The 15,598-nt window shown below is 40.9% G+C and overlaps 1 protein-coding gene across 1 annotated transcript in view; it reads right to left on the reverse strand.

Annotated features, from left to right (window-relative positions):
• Nucleotides 1–1,160: 1,160 nt before the first annotated feature.
• LOC123590582 (pregnancy zone protein-like) overlaps nt 1,161–15,598 on the reverse strand; it is a 49,307-nt gene continuing 34,869 nt past the window's right edge. Inside the window, exons 18-36 of the mRNA XM_045463857.1 lie at nt 13,179–13,338; nt 12,584–12,812; nt 12,153–12,279; nt 11,821–11,942; nt 11,545–11,596; nt 9,692–9,775; nt 8,993–9,169; nt 8,614–8,701; nt 7,822–7,978; nt 7,362–7,436; nt 6,890–7,073; nt 6,255–6,478; nt 5,199–5,417; nt 4,915–5,045; nt 4,450–4,540; nt 3,435–3,503; nt 3,000–3,102; nt 2,588–2,629; nt 1,161–1,933 (exon numbers count right to left, since the gene is read on the reverse strand). Coding sequence (XP_045319813.1) covers nt 1,911–1,933; nt 2,588–2,629; nt 3,000–3,102; nt 3,435–3,503; nt 4,450–4,540; nt 4,915–5,045; nt 5,199–5,417; nt 6,255–6,478; nt 6,890–7,073; nt 7,362–7,436; nt 7,822–7,978; nt 8,614–8,701; nt 8,993–9,169; nt 9,692–9,775; nt 11,545–11,596; nt 11,821–11,942; nt 12,153–12,279; nt 12,584–12,812; nt 13,179–13,338 — 2,357 coding nt within the window. The 3' untranslated portion in view covers nt 1,161–1,910. The remainder of the gene's footprint in view (nt 1,934–2,587; nt 2,630–2,999; nt 3,103–3,434; nt 3,504–4,449; nt 4,541–4,914; nt 5,046–5,198; nt 5,418–6,254; nt 6,479–6,889; nt 7,074–7,361; nt 7,437–7,821; nt 7,979–8,613; nt 8,702–8,992; nt 9,170–9,691; nt 9,776–11,544; nt 11,597–11,820; nt 11,943–12,152; nt 12,280–12,583; nt 12,813–13,178; nt 13,339–15,598) is intronic.

Genomic DNA, 15,598 nt, shown 5'->3' on the forward strand with positions numbered 1-15,598 from the left:
ACTCTCAGAATGCAAGTCTGAAATATTCTCTCGCTTTAAAATCTTTCAACGGTTTCTAGTCTTTCATTATCTTGTAATCGTATTCTTTTTTTTAAGTTTATTTATTTTGGGAGAGAGAGAAAGCATGAGCTTGGGGAGGGGAGGGGAGAGAGAGAGAGAGAGTGAGAGAGAGAGAGAATCCCAAGCAGGCTCTGCACTCTCAGGTGAGCCCCATGCAGGGCTCGAACCCGCGAACTGTGAGATGATGACCCCAGCCAGAGTCAGACTTAACCGACCGAGCCACCCAGGAGCCCCTTTTAATCTTATTCTTGCATTTATCTTTTAATTTGTCTCCATGTATATACATTGCTTTATGCTTTTATTTTTTATTTTTATTTTTAAAAAATATTTATTTTGAGGGGCGCCTGGGTGGCTCAGTCGGTTGAGCGTCCGACTTCGGCTCAGGTCACGATCTCACGGTCCGTGAGTTCGAGCCCCGCGTCGGGCTCTGGGCTGATGGCTCGGAGCCTGGAGCCTGCTTCCGATTCTGTGTCTCCCTCTCTCTCTGACCCTCCCCTGTTCATGCTCTGTCTCTGTCTCAAAAATAAATAAACGTTAAAAAAAAAATTAAAAAAAATATTTATTTTGAGAGAGAGGGAGAGCATAAGCAGAGGAAGAGCAGAGAGACAGAGGGAGAAGGAGAATCCCAAGCAGGCTTTACTCTGTCAGTGAAGAGCCTGACATGGGGTTGGATCTCACAAACCATGAGATCATGACCTGAGCCAAAATCAAGAGTTGGGTGCTTAACTGATTGAGCTGCCCAAGCGTCCAGCTTTATGCTTTTATCTTATCACACGATATATATTTATGAAGTCAACCTCTAATTTTAACTTTGTAGTTCAGTCCAAAATCAGAGAGTAAATCAAATTCAGAATTGACTTTCTTGTGAATTGAATAAATGAAGATAAACTGTGTCTGAATAGGGAAGGCTAAATATTGTAAAATGTTGACTTTCAGAATCATTAGAAATCGCTTAATATTCAATGCAATACTAAATAGTACCCAGTAAGACTAGGGAGATAATTAACTTCACGAAGGACTTTAAAGTTTTACCTGGAGTAAATAATAAACAGTATTGCAAAGAAAAGATGCAAACAGAGAAATGAGACGGACCAGCCATAATAGTTATTAAAAGCTGTATCTTATTAAGCTACACAAATTCAAAAATTTTACTTGTGAAGGAAACACACACAGGATTTCATCAACCCAAAGATCTGTCTAAAGCTAGCCCTTTATAGTCATGCCAATTCTCCCTTGCCTTACCATCCATAACCCCTGGAAACCACTAATTTGTTTTCCATTTCTATAATTTTGTCATTTCAGTAATGTTAGACAAAAGGAAACATGCACTATGACCTTTTGAAATTGGCTGTATTTTCATTCAGCGTAATATTTTTGAGATCCGTTCAAATTATTGTGTAAATCGGTAGTTGGTTCCATTTTATTGCTGAGTAGTATTCCACGGCATGAATGCACCACAGTTATTATAACCATTCACCTACTGATGGACATTTTGGATGTTTTCAATATTTGGAAACATTGCTTTCTTTACCCTACCTTCCTGTGGGTTATCTGAACACTTGTTGGAATTCCATTTTGATTTAGCTATAGTGTTTTGAGCGCAGCTTTTTGTAGAGCTTTAATAGTGTTTTTAAAAATGTTATGGGGAATAGATACAGATTTCAGAAGGGAAATGTAACATTGATAAAGAACAAAAGAAATTGTAGATGTGTATATGTCATAAATTTATTCCACATACAAATTGTATGTATTCCGATTCCTGTCTCCTGTTTCTCTATATTTTCTGCTGATCAATCTTTGTTCTTCATTGCTAGAGAACATCATCTGATGAGGTCCACAAGTTTCCATTTTTAAGCACTTCTGTGTTCAGATTCTAAACAGTAGAATAAAAGGTAGGAAAATTAGGGAAATTCTGTCATCTACTAAAGGAATAATTTTCATATTTCAATCATAAATATTCAAATGTAATAAATTTTAATTACTTTCAATGATAGGGATGTTCTTGTCCCCCCTCCTGCGCCCCCCCGCCAATTTTAGAATGGAAAACTGAAGGTCTCAAAGCAAGTGTTATATTGTCAAAGATGAACACCGTTGACCAGCCTAAGGGAAAATCTTGTAGGTCCTATCTCTTATGCTGTGCTATATGGATGGTTACAGGGAAAAATTTCCTGACCTTAAATGGTATAAGCGTAGAAACATTCTAAAAATGTCATAGGTGACAAATATATCACCATTGGGTATACAATGTAAACTAAATGTTAGATGATTTAGTTTTCATCTGTGGCAGATTCCTGGATTCATCTGCAAACAAGTACTCCCAGATTCAGAAATTATACTTTACAGGCATGTTTTTCTTACTGAGAAATTTGATAATACATTTGAAACAGTTTGCTTCATAAATGCCACACCATGGACTTTTATAATATGATAAGGATAGACTCAAGCAACAGCCTTATGCAGACGACAGGTGCTTTTTTTTTTTTTTTTTTTTTCATGTTGGCACTAGATTTTACTGTTTATACTTTACCAACACTGCAGGGGTCACTGTACTCTTCAATAGTGAATTCCTCTGAAACACAAAATGAGAAGACAGAAAGAGTGAAGACCTCCAGTAAACAGGCATCTGGGCGGTTACTTACAAATAAGCGGTAAACTAAGAACTTCTGTGTGAAACCATGTAGGATTGGTGGAGAGGGGAGGAAGAAGAAGGTGGGCTTGGATACAGAATTCAGGGCCAGGTTTCACAAATGGAAGGCTGTCTCTCTTTGGACACCGGGTAGGCCTGGACACAGGGTAGGAGCTGTACCTATCCAATGACCGCAGACTCATTTCTTCCTCCAGGGAAAGACTGCGCAGTTTTGTTTTGGTTAAGGTGACCCTTTACCAGGTTATAGTTAGTTCTTTCTTTTTAAGGCTCAGCATGTATGAATCCCACTTACCTGTCTCATAATAATCATAGGCTTTTACAGTAGCTGGTTTTAAATTGTTTACTTGGATGTCTTGTTCCACTGAGAAGGAGAAACTCAGGGTTTGATTGGTTAGCTGGAGAGACAGGAAAACCAAATTGGAATCCAAGATTAACTTAGTTACCAGTTACTATCTTCTCTTCCTAGGATATCATCAAATCTTATGGTTACGCTATCCATCCGTAACAAAACCTTTGGAGAGAATGGCATTTTGAGACTCAGTGACAGATACAGGAAGGACAAAAAAGATGATTCTATGGACAGTGAAATGTAGTAAGCTTGAACTTTGTTGACTGGTTCAGCCTCCTTCACCTGTGTGTCTGAAAAACATTATTATCTAGGATCTGGATTGGTGTGTTGGGACCTCTAGTAGTGTTCCCGGATCTGGCAGAGTCTACAGAATCTCACCTCTTCAAAGTAAATCAGGACATGGTTGGTGTTCACTTCAGTCCTTTGAATCTGAGGCTTTTCTTGGAGCTGTTGATCAAGACCATAAGGCAGATATATGAGATGAGGAAATTCCAGGCTGAGAGTACTTTTCAGGTATTTATGATCCAATGGGCTGCTCGGAAACATCCAAATTGCTAATTGTGATTTCTTCAGGAATATAGTAATATGTATTAAGCCCTTTCTATATTATGTACCATTATTTATACCTCTGTATCTCTGTATCTATCTGTCTATTACCCACCTGTCAATCTTGTTTTTTTTTTTTTTTTTTTTTTTTTTAATTTTTTTTTCAACGTTTATTTATTTTTGGGACAGAGAGAGACAGAGCATGAACGGGAGAGGGGCAGAGAGAGAGGGAGACACAGAATCAGAAACAGGCTCCAGGCTCTGAGCCATCAGCCCAGAGCCTGACGTGGGGCTCGAACTCACGGAGCGCGAGATCGTGACCTGGCTGAAGTCGGACGCTTAACCGACTGCGCCACCCAGGCGCCCCCCCACCTGTCAATCTGTCATCTAACTAATCTATCCATAACATATATATTTTCATAATATATGAGAGAGAATTATCCTTTACATATAAAAAGAAAAAGGGAGAGTATCACATTTCTCTCTCTCTCTCTCTGGCATCTTTTTATATCATATACATGTGTATATATGTGATATATTTTCCCTTTTTAACATACACGATTGGAAGATAATTCAATACCTCTCCACATATCTAGACGTCTCTGGGCCTGCTGGAGCCTTATTCACCATGTCTAGGACTTACGTCTTATACCTGATACCACATAAGAGGGATGATTCACTATTAAAATGACGTAAGCACACTCTAGAGAAGTAAGTTTGAGGGAGTACAGCTCTTGAAAATTGAATCAGTAAAATAAAGTAAAACTGAATCAGTAAAATAAAATTGACAAGCACAAATGTCAGTATTTATCATGACTTTGATATCTGTAAGGGATATAGGGCTTACCCTTTTCACTGATGATTTCACAGGTATGAAGCCTGATATCATCTTCACGTCAACAATGGCCATGTTGGAGCTTGGTCGTTCTCCAGTGTAACTACAAAGTCAAGGCATCGGGAGAAGGCATTCAAACAAAATCCTTTGGAGTTTGTTCAAGACAGAAGTCTCCCCTTCTCTTTTATTTCTGGTGTTTTCTATCCTTAACCACCACGCAGCTTCCCCATCTACTTTATTTGCCTCTGCTATTGTTGTTTGGAAAACCCACCATTATGAACTCACACTCTGCAGGCATGGCAACATCATGTTCTCAATGTTAAGGCTTTTCAGCAAGAGTGAAGAACATTTTCTCGCTAGTAAATATTGCAAGAATTACACATTCACAATGTGTGATCTTGGACAACGGAAGTTCCCCGCACAAGAAAATCGGTTTCTCAATATTCTACGAAAGGTCTTACCTACACAAGGATTTACCTAATGTTGATGTGAATCTGGAGTTTCCTGTGAGCTTCTACGCCATCACAATTCTTGGGGAGAGTATCAACCTTCAGAGCGAAGGGAACTTTCCCTTCTTTCTTGGGCAGGACATTATATCTCAAGGATGTCTAGAACAAATTTAAAAACATCCCTTATCTTTGCACTTTAATAGTCTGTCTCTTCTAGATGATTCATATCTCTCCTTAGCCCACATGCCTTTTTCCATTTGGAGGTTCGTATCTAATTCTTGAGACTTTTCCCTTACGCCCTGGTCGTCTCACCTGGAGGTACACACATCCTGATCCTGACACGGTCGTGCTGTACTCCCCTGGAATCTCTGGCAACCTGATTTCCTGAAGCAACAGGCGATTGGCATCGTGTACTTGGAATTTTTCCGAGAAGGTCTCCGAAGACTTGACAGTGACTACAGCGGCTTTCTCCATTTTACTGAACGTTGCGGCTCCATATTTGGACAGGGCTTGAAGTGCTACCACTGTGTCCTGAAAAGAGATGGGGGAGAAATCACGGGAGAGAAGGTACCAAAATCATACTGGATGTAAATCATATCAACCCTACTCTCTCGGAGTTATTTAGCGACAAACACAGACCTGTTATTAATCATAAACTATTCTATGTCCTTGGTGGGGGGGGGGGGGGACATTAAAAAGTTTCCCCATTCAAGTAATTTACACTCAACACATGGAAATTTGACCCAGATATTTGACATAAAGCAGAGGTTATCTCGATAATTTATAAATTTATATAATAATACATGTGGACACATTCGAAGAAAGGGGAAGAAATCGGAGCTAGATAGTCAGAGGAGACTGTGAAGAATGTTAGACATAAGAGTATGGATGAATCATGAGAAGGGTTTATATAGACAGAAGAGGGGCATCAGGGACTACCAGGGTGGGAAGACACAGAAAAAGGAGGGAGCCAATTCCAGAAAAAAGCAAAGGGATCAGCCCAAGCAGATAGGAGTCTTCGTGTTTACTGGGGAGAGGAAATGTTTTGAATAAAATATGAGACGATTCTAGTCTTTGGGTGAAAAAAAGATTTACTTTAACGAGGAAGTAATTTTATGAAATATTGCGTTAAAAAGATTGATCTATTTTACAGTTGGGGGTCCACTAAGGAGAGAAGATAAGAAAGACTGTACAAAGGGCAGCGCAGTAATGAATATATTAAGACAGGGGGCTGGTACCCTTCTGCTGATGGAGGAATGGAGAAAGCATGAATTAGAAATATTATCCAATTATCCAACTCCTAGAATATGGTTGTGTCTACATATGTAGTCAGGTATTTATTTTTCTTCCCAGGGCCTCTCCACAGACCTGAGTGGAGGAGAAGCCCCCATTGGGGTTTTGTTGCTTGGTGATCCATTTCACAATACGTGAAGCCACAGACAGATCTTCTGAAGATGGGGTAGGCCACGCAGTAAGATAGGCAAGGAGCAAGTAAGAGGTCATCTCCACTTCCACAGAAGGAGCCCGGGGTTGATAATAGAGCGACGGAACTTCTTGAACTTTCCCAGGACGCTGCCAGTGGATCGACTCATCTTTGAAAGGGAAAAGAGTATGATCTTCAACTTAAAGAATGACTTTTAAATCTGACTCATGAATATTCATTAGCGTTAAAGAGCACGTGGTGAGCCGGTGTAAAAATAGTAATCACCAATCAAGCAACGCTTTGCCAATTTACGTTTCCAGTTTTTTTTCTTTGTGTCTATTACATACTGGTGTGATATTAGAGGTCGGGCTGCAGGGTCTATAATGTGTGAACTGAAAAAATATTCCATGTCACCTGCAGAATTGAAGCGTTGGATCAATGATAATTATTCTTATCATCATTATAATAATATAATGTGATATATGTGATATACTATAGTCATGATAGGTTCTCTTCCTTCTTTTGATCACTGGTGATTCTGGAGGTAAATTCTACCTCCTTTCACCGTAGCAGCTCTTACCTTCTTTCACAGCATCTTTGTCCAGTGATTTAAGCAGCTCACTTCGCTTGGCCTGGTTTCCTGCTAGGGCAAAGGCATAGGCCAATAATGCTTTGCTGTAGACAAGATTTCCTTGGGCCTCTGACTCTGAGATGGATCTCCAGGCACTTTCCAGGCAGAATAGAGCGTTGCGGACAACAGGGTGCTAAAACAGATGAAAAAAGATCTTTATCTAGCACAACCAGGCTAATGAACGGTCTCCAGGCTAACACCGGATTAATAGTCTCCATGTGTCACGTAACATCACGGTTCTGACCCGAGAATAATTTCCTCTGAGGCTTCCAAAAGTATCTAGTCTTTTATGTGCCAGTGAAAATATACCAAAATTAAATAACATAAAAACCACGACTCATTGTCCTCAGAGATTCATAATTTCGTGATTTGTATTCCTTATATTTGTGAGACAGGATATAGGGACTGTGCTGGTACCTACAGTGACAGGCAGTGGCATCTCCAGCAGAGCAATGGTGATGTAGGCAGAGAGCGTCACTTCGTCGTCTACCCCACCCTGTAAAGATCACAGGCAGAGATACTCAAACATTCCAATATTCATTAGCCGGAGTTGGCTAATTCTACTTTTCCCCATGCTCACTTTTCACCAGAAAGCATCTTTTCTTGGGCAGTATGATTGATTTTCCCCTCTTTCTCCTCTACCCTAAAATTCTTGAATCAGTTCCAAATCACTCACCCTCACTCTTAGTAACACGCTGGGGCGTTTTGCACACTATTTTAATTCCCTAAAAAACTACAGATCTGTTGTCAGGTTGCAGAAGCTTTTAGAACCTACCACCCTACCTCAAATCTATGTCACCGAGACTTGAGGAATCAGTAGGAGTATCTTTGTCCCTACATGTGACTATTTCCAGGGACCAGAACAAAATTAATGGCACCACCTTAATAGCATTGTTTAGCAGTGATCCGGAGCGTTGGAAACAACCATTTTCCTTCTGCTTCTGTGAGAGCCAGGTGAGGGCATCCGTGATGTGCGAGTTCTCCACAAAAATGTACGACCGGGCTTGAGCAAAGGACTTGAGCACAAATGCAGTAAGCCTGTCCAGCACAGAAGAGACAGACATGAGGACCATCTCACGTTCAAAGCTCATTTTGGGCAACGGCATTCAGACTTTGGTCTTCACAACTCAGTGGAAGCAACCATTGGGGGAATTGGTGGGGACGGGACACATGCACGCTAAATATCCTTTTGTTTGTGCAGCAACTATCTGAGTTCTTTCTTGAATCTCTCGACTTAACTGGTTTCTTCAGAGTTGATGAAGAACTTTCCACTTTTTTTTCGTGCAAAATGTTTGCCCGACAACGCTGTCCATCACCCAAACTGCCATTTCCTAAATGATTCTTTAAAACATCACAGTCTCTTTCTGTCCTTTCCCTCTTCCTTCCCTTAATACACAGTATAGAAGCTTCTTCTCTTACCATTCACATTACAATGCTTCCTGCCTTATATTTCCATTTTGGGGGATCTTTATTTTACTGCCATTTACTCTACTATTGCAACAGGTGAGCGTTCATGCATGAATTGGTGAGATCACACGATAGTGATGACAGGCTTGTGGAGTTTCAAAGGATAGCGCATTCCATGAAACAACTCCAGGTATCAGAGAATCAATATTTCCAGAATTCCCAAATAGAATGAATCCACAGTGAGCATATGGAAATAATTATCTTACCAAGTGTTTCCCTGACTTCTACTATCATAATCCCCAAAGGTGCTGTATGAACCATCTTTGTGCTTGTAATTCAACTGCCTTTGGTACCCTGAAAAGGAAGTATTCATAGGTTTAGGAAATAGCAGAAACATTGGAGAATTAATCAGTCTTTTCCTCAAAACTTGGTTAAGAATCTTAGGAAAACTACCGTGTTATCAAGAGATCTCCAAGACTGGATAATGCCATTGAATTTTCTGGAGGTATAGTGGGACATTTGATTGGTTATCGTAGCAATGGTGATTTTTTTTAAATCTTAACCAAGGAGAAACTGATTGGAGTTCAGTGAAAAGAGCTATTTAGGGAATCAGTTAAGATTTCTCCTTTTGGGGTAATCTCTCACCACTGACAAGATAGCTGATGGCTTTGGACTTGATATCCTCCGTCAGCTGTCCTGTCTCATTCAGATAGTTCAGAACATAGATGTTAGGGACGAAAAGGACCATATTCTGCTCTCCACAACCATATGGCATCCGGAGAAGATTCTGGAGATTTCGCATTGCAGAACCTAGTATGTCACCTGGGGAATGAGAGACATAAAAAAAAAATCCAAGGCACTCAGAGCTGGCCTATGTTGGGATAGGAAGATAGATTACTAGCAAAGTGTGAGGTCAAATCATTTATAGAGAGAAGGACAGGAAAGCATAAGAGGTGAAGAAAAACAAGAAATAGAAAGGATAGAGAAAAGTGGGAAAAATAAAGTCAGTGGTTCAAGGATGGAAAAAACTGAATGGCAGGAACCATCTTTTCTGATGAACAACTTGTCCGGTAAAAACCGACTTTTAGGATGCCTCACCACCTAGTCAGTCTCTTGAATTTGAGGGCACCGAGAGGTGACCCTTGGTACTTTTTAGAGTGTGTCAAGGTAGCACAACATCTGTTCAGCCCCCCTTCTGACTGATACCCAATGCGATTCTTAGCTTAGCACTCTTTCTCTCAAACGAATGCCGACAGCCAATGTCTTCATTAACTGTGGATAGTGAGGCTGCATGCACGAGAATAGTGAGATGGAAAGCTGTTTGCCTCGGGCTGGCAGACTCACCCAAAACCGAATATGTCGCCCTGGCAGATCCTTCAACCACATCTGAAGGAACTTTGAGTGACAGCTTTTCAGACACTCCAGTTTCTAATGAAAGAAGACAAATATGTATAAGGGAGGGACAACAAGAGAGCAATGTCCTACTCTTGTTTCAAGTTCTTCCCCTTTTTGATCAAATTCCCACCTGTCCTTTCTCTGGATCACTGTATAATTTCTTTGATGCCGTCCAAGTTTCTCCTAAAGTCATGGTTCATCTCGCAGTGAAGTCCATATTAACTAATATATGTCTGTGCTAAATTTGTACCGATTTCCTTCTGAGCACATGCCTTATGTTATGACTATTTTCTTCCCCTAACTGTTTATGCTGATATATATGATGAGTGTTTTTTTTTAAAAATACCTCCATTCCATAAATATGCATTAAGTGCACGCGATATACCGGCTTCTGCTTCAAGTGCAATGATATAACAATTTTCAAAAAAAAAAAAAAAAATTCCTGACTTCCCAGAGTTTTCATTTTAACAGGAGTAATCAGATAACAAACATTTAGTATGATAGGCGTTAAGAAGTTCTATAGTGGGGTGCCTGGGTGGCTCAGTCGGTTGAGCGTCCGACTTCGGCTCAGGTCGCGATCTCGCGGTCCGTGAGTTCGAGCCCTGCGTCAGGCTCTGGGCTGATGGCTCAGAGCCTGGAGCCTGTTTCCGATTCTGTGTCTCCCTCTCTCTCTGCCCCTCCCCCGTTCATGCTCTGTCTCTCTCTGTCCCAAAAATAAATAAACGTTGAAAAAAAATTTTTTTTAAATAATCCCTCCTGCTGTCAGGGATCAAGGGTAGGTGGCCAGGCGACCGGTTAGGAGGTTATTGAGATGATCCAGGAGAGAAAAGACTAGAGTAGAAGTGCACATGGTGAGAAGTAAGAAGGTTCTGGATAAAATGTCAAGGTGGAGCCGATCATAGTTGAGAACAGATTGGGTGTGGAATGTAATGAAGTGATGGTGAAGGATGACTACGAAATTTTTGCTTCAGGCAAGTAGAAGAATGGGATTTTTATCATCTGAGATGGATAAAAAAAAAAAAAATGGCAGGAGGGGAAGGTTTGTGGGAACCACGAGAAGTGTAGTTTTGAACATGCTGGTTTTGAAATACCGATGAGTCCACAGGCCCGTCAGTGAAGTTGATAAGTGGGCAGCTGAATACACGAGTCTGAATTAGGAAAGCAGGGTGGACCCACGTTGTACATTTTGCTGTCTCCAGAGCAAAGTTGGAGTTATTCAAGTTACTCAAGTTCTGCGACTGAATGAGATTATCAAGGGATGCTCACATACAGGAGAGATGTGCACACGGAGCACGGTTCTCCAGAGGATTCTAGATGGTGCAGAGTTGAACATTTGCATGGTAATTTTTATATCGTTTTGTTGATAGTATTAGTAAGGTATTGGTTTTCTAGATATGCTAGTGACCTGAAGTTCTTCTTCAAATGACTTACATGAGTAAGTTAAATTTGAGTACATTTAAACTAGTCATTGAATAATGACTACTCTTGCCACACAGGTGTTTCAATACTTTGAAAATTATTTAGGGAGAAGTTTGATAAACGCAGGTGCATTGGAAAGAATCCTGTTCTGCGGGCATCAGCTTTGGTTCTCCTTATTAGCCGGAAGCTTTTAGGGAAGTCTTTTAACTTCTTTGAGTCTTCATCTGGAAAAGACCGTTCTGAATCAAATGCCCTGAGGTTTGCCCTTGGGAGAGTACGCTATTTTTTTTCTCCAGAGGAAACCATACCGCATACGGCATTCTACAACTCTACACTCGGGCGAGTGGCTGAACGTGAGAATTTTGTCTACTTTTGACCCTTACCTGATGCACAGAGGAGTGTGTTGAAAGTTTCCTCCTGTTCTATTCCTTCAGGCTTTTCGTTGGAAAAAAAAAAAAAAAATGAAAAAGTAAAGTCATACTGAGTGTAGAAGAAAAAAAAAAAACCCAATTAGTCTAAAGGAGAGGAGCAAATGTTAGTAAGACACTGAGTTGCAGATCCATTTCTATTCTTGGGAACGAAATGGCACTCACCTACATAGTAGGTAATGCTATATAATATAATAAGGCCTCTGAGACTCAGGAAGTTTACCCACGTACCTCAACTAATAAGGACTTGACTACAGTGTCCTTCTGCCCAACCACCGGGACCGTAGGCACCTCGTTGCCGCACAATTCTTCAGACTGCAGGGCCTCCACGGTAGCTGTGAAATTCACCTTGCCTGGAAAATAAGATCCTTAAGGAGTTAAACAGTGATTCCATATTGAATGGTTTCTCTTTTTAAGTTTCTCCAGGAGATACGATGGTTTTCTTTCAGTGCATCATGGTTGAAGGAGGAGGGAAGAACCCCACGTATCCGGGTCAGGGTCAGGGTGGAAAGCAAATCACTACAACGCAGGAAGTGGGAGTTGCCGACAACCTTATCACTCACCCAGTGACTTTGGAGTCACAGTCCAGGACACCGTTTTCTGCCTGCTTCCACAGACGCAGTGATTGGCTTCATTCTTTCTCACTAGGTCGGCCGAGTTGTCAGGGAAGGCTTCTAGCTGCACACTGACCTGAACCCCATACCCGCCCACAAGTGTGAGAGAGAACACGGGGGGAGGGGGGGAAAGAAGGAATCAGGTGGAAATATTATCTGAATTTAGGAATACACAGAAAATATAGAACCCCAAGCACATATAACGTTACCACCTTGGACGGGTCAGGTAGCTTTGCTCTTAGCACCTATTCCATTCCAAAATTAGCCTACATCATTATTCAGCTACGATTTGCCGGGGGATTATGTAGGAGACCGGGATAATGAATGGTGATTGGGTGCCTTCTTTGTACTCTTGCTTGCTCCCAGAGAAGGGCCCTTACCCGAATGCAGTGGGACAAATAATTGAACACGGTGGCTTTGAGGGTAAAGTCTTCTCCTCGAACCACGGAGTAGGGGAGAGTGAGTTCCACAAAGAAGGGCTGGAACACTTGAAGAGAGATGATGGGGGAGAGACCCAGCCCTGTGTTTCCAGACAAGCAGAGTGCATGGGCCTTCCACTCAGTGATGGTGTCAGGGACCTTCGCTGCCAACTCACTTCTACCTGATAAACTGGAGAAGGGAAAAAGAGGAACGCTGTGAGTCAACACATTTTTTAACACAGGCCATAGCTGATTCTAGAGCAGGGCAACTTAGTAACCCAGTGTGGCCAATGCTAAACTTGGGACTCCTCAGGAGGTCTCTGGAAGTTTTTCTTTTCTTTTTAGAGGCAAGGGTAGCTTCCCACTTTCCATTGTTTTAGATATCTCAGGATGAAATTAGAAAAAAATTCACATTGCTGATCTACTCTGAGCCTAAATGTTTACTGGAAAGAAATGGAACAGCACTGAAAGGCTCAGGAACCAACGCTAACACCAGAATCAAAGAGGAGGAGTCACATCTTTTCTTAAACTAAATTCTGGGCAACACACAACTTACTCGAGGGGTACCAAGTCCCAGATCCAGGTCTCAGGGAAGTACGTTCGGATTGTCTCTTTCATGGGATGTTCTACCATGGGTGGAACATTCTCAATCATTGCTATTGGTTGAGCTCTTCCTCCAACAGCAGGTGCTACTTGTGGTAAGGCTTGTGGAAGGACTGTGGAAAGACAGTACGAAGGGTCCAACGTAAACCTCATTTTTATCGTGAATTTCTTCACGTTGCCTAGTTTCTCAAGCAGAATAAGGTCATTTGCTCAGGGAATGTTCATTATCAGAGCAATTTAACCTATCAGCTTGTTACTTTGTTCACTTACCTATTTGTTCTCTAGGAAAGCTAATCCTATCTCCTTCAAAGAGTCTGGAGGTAAATGTATTTGTCTCCAGAAATGAAAACAAATGTAGCTCTCTGTGGATTATTCAACTAGCAACGGGAGGAATAACACACCAAATAGTGCCTTTACACTGAAAGGATGATCACGTGTTCTCCACTGGCAGTGAGAACTGAACGAGAAGAATGAGTAGTAGCTACAGAAAGGATTTAAGAAACGCTTTTTTCCTTGACAGTGAATGAGATAGGGACACAAACACTAGAATACAATAGAGGATGTTATAGACCCCAGAAACTCAATAAAGGACAGAAAATGAACTTTTGAGTGACCAGGAACGACTTTACCAAAGTAGAATTTTAGATGATCACTGAAAGATGAGAAACAAAGGAGAATCGAGGAGATATTTGAAGGAAAGGGCTCTAAAAGTATGTACACAGAGGTCAGAAGGGATGCTCCACAGGGAAAAGGGAGTGGGATGTCTATTTTGAGGGTTTGTTGAGTAAACAGTAGGTGTAGTTATATAATGAAGTACCAGGAAGATTAGGGCAAATAAAGTAGATCTGTTAATGCAGGAGTTAGCTTGATTTAAATAAAAGTGATACTCTGGGGCGCCTGGGTGGCACAGTCGGTTAAGCGTCCGACTTCAGCCAGGTCACGATCTCGCGGTCCGTGAGTTCGAGCCCCGCGTCGGGCTCTGGGCTGATGGCTCAGAGCCTGGAGCCTGTTTCCGATTCTGTGTCTCCCTCTCTCTCTGCCCCTCCCCCGTTCATGCTCTGTCTCTCTCTGTCCCAAAACTAAATAAACGTTGAAAAAAAAAAATTAAAAAAAAAAAAGTGATACTCTAGAGATCAGAAGATCTAAAGATCACAGGAGTAAATATATACATATAAATATGATATATATTTTACATACACATAAAATAATATAGTGGAACATGCCTTTTTAAAACCTTAAGTACAATAATTCTATGAATTCTGGAAATGGTGACCATCTATGGGAAATAAGTGACATGATAAGAGCAACGTTTAAGGGTGATAGTGCCCTTCACAGTATCCAGGATAGACTGACGTGAAGAAGGACCGGAGGCAAGAAAAGTAAATTAGGGTGGTTTGTAAGTAATTTCGTTATGAAATAATGAGGCACAAGAATAAGGTGGTATAACTGAGAAGGAAAAGGAAAGAATGGGTAGGTGACAAATACAAATGCAAAGTTTGCATAGAGTCTTACAGAATATTTGGGGTAAGAATGTAATGACGCTACTCTGTTTTTAGGTTTTCTGGATCATTCTAGGAGCATGTTTTCTCTTATGTTTGGAAAGAAAATACACACTTGGTACTAAGAGGGATAAGAAAATAAAATAATAGTGCTTTTCAATTATTATTATTATCATTATTATTTTTTAGGTTTATTTCTTTATCTTGAGAGGGGTTGGGTGGCAGAGAGAGAGGGAGAGAGGGAGGAGAGAATCCCAAGCAAGCTCCGTACCGCCAGTGCAGAGCCCGATGCGGGGCTCAAACTTACGAACCGTGAGATCATCAACTGAGCTGAAATCAAGAGTCAGAAGCTGAACTGACTGAGCCACCCAGTCACCCCTCTTTTCAATTATTTTTTTAAACATATACTATTCATGGCAACATGATTATATTTTTTCATTTATGCTCACAACACATGCTCAGTAACTTTGATGTTGTCATTCTGATTTCAGATTTGAAGTTGAGCCTTAGTCTGTGAATTTGGAAAGTCCCATATGACCTACCACACAGATAAGAACATGGCCCTTGGCCCTTAGCACACTGCTTTTTTCACTATACAGAATTTTCTTTCTGTTGAGGGAATATTCTGATTTGCTCCTCTGTTGCCAACTAGAACTTTATTCTTTGTCTTCTTAGGTAAATAATGTCTACTGTAGTCAAGTCCGTGTTTATTTTATTTTTAAGGAACACTTTATACTAGAACATTTCTTATTAGAAAGTAGGACTAGTGGATATACAAATGCGTAGAGAAAACTTTCTCTAGACGGGACAGCAATAGAAAAGAATACTCAGCATCTTTTCAAATTTTCCTCATTGCCAGGTAGACTTGAAACAC

Source organism: Leopardus geoffroyi, chromosome B4 (genome assembly GCF_018350155.1).
Source record: "Leopardus geoffroyi isolate Oge1 chromosome B4, O.geoffroyi_Oge1_pat1.0, whole genome shotgun sequence".
NCBI classification, from domain to species: domain Eukaryota; kingdom Metazoa; phylum Chordata; class Mammalia; order Carnivora; family Felidae; genus Leopardus; species Leopardus geoffroyi.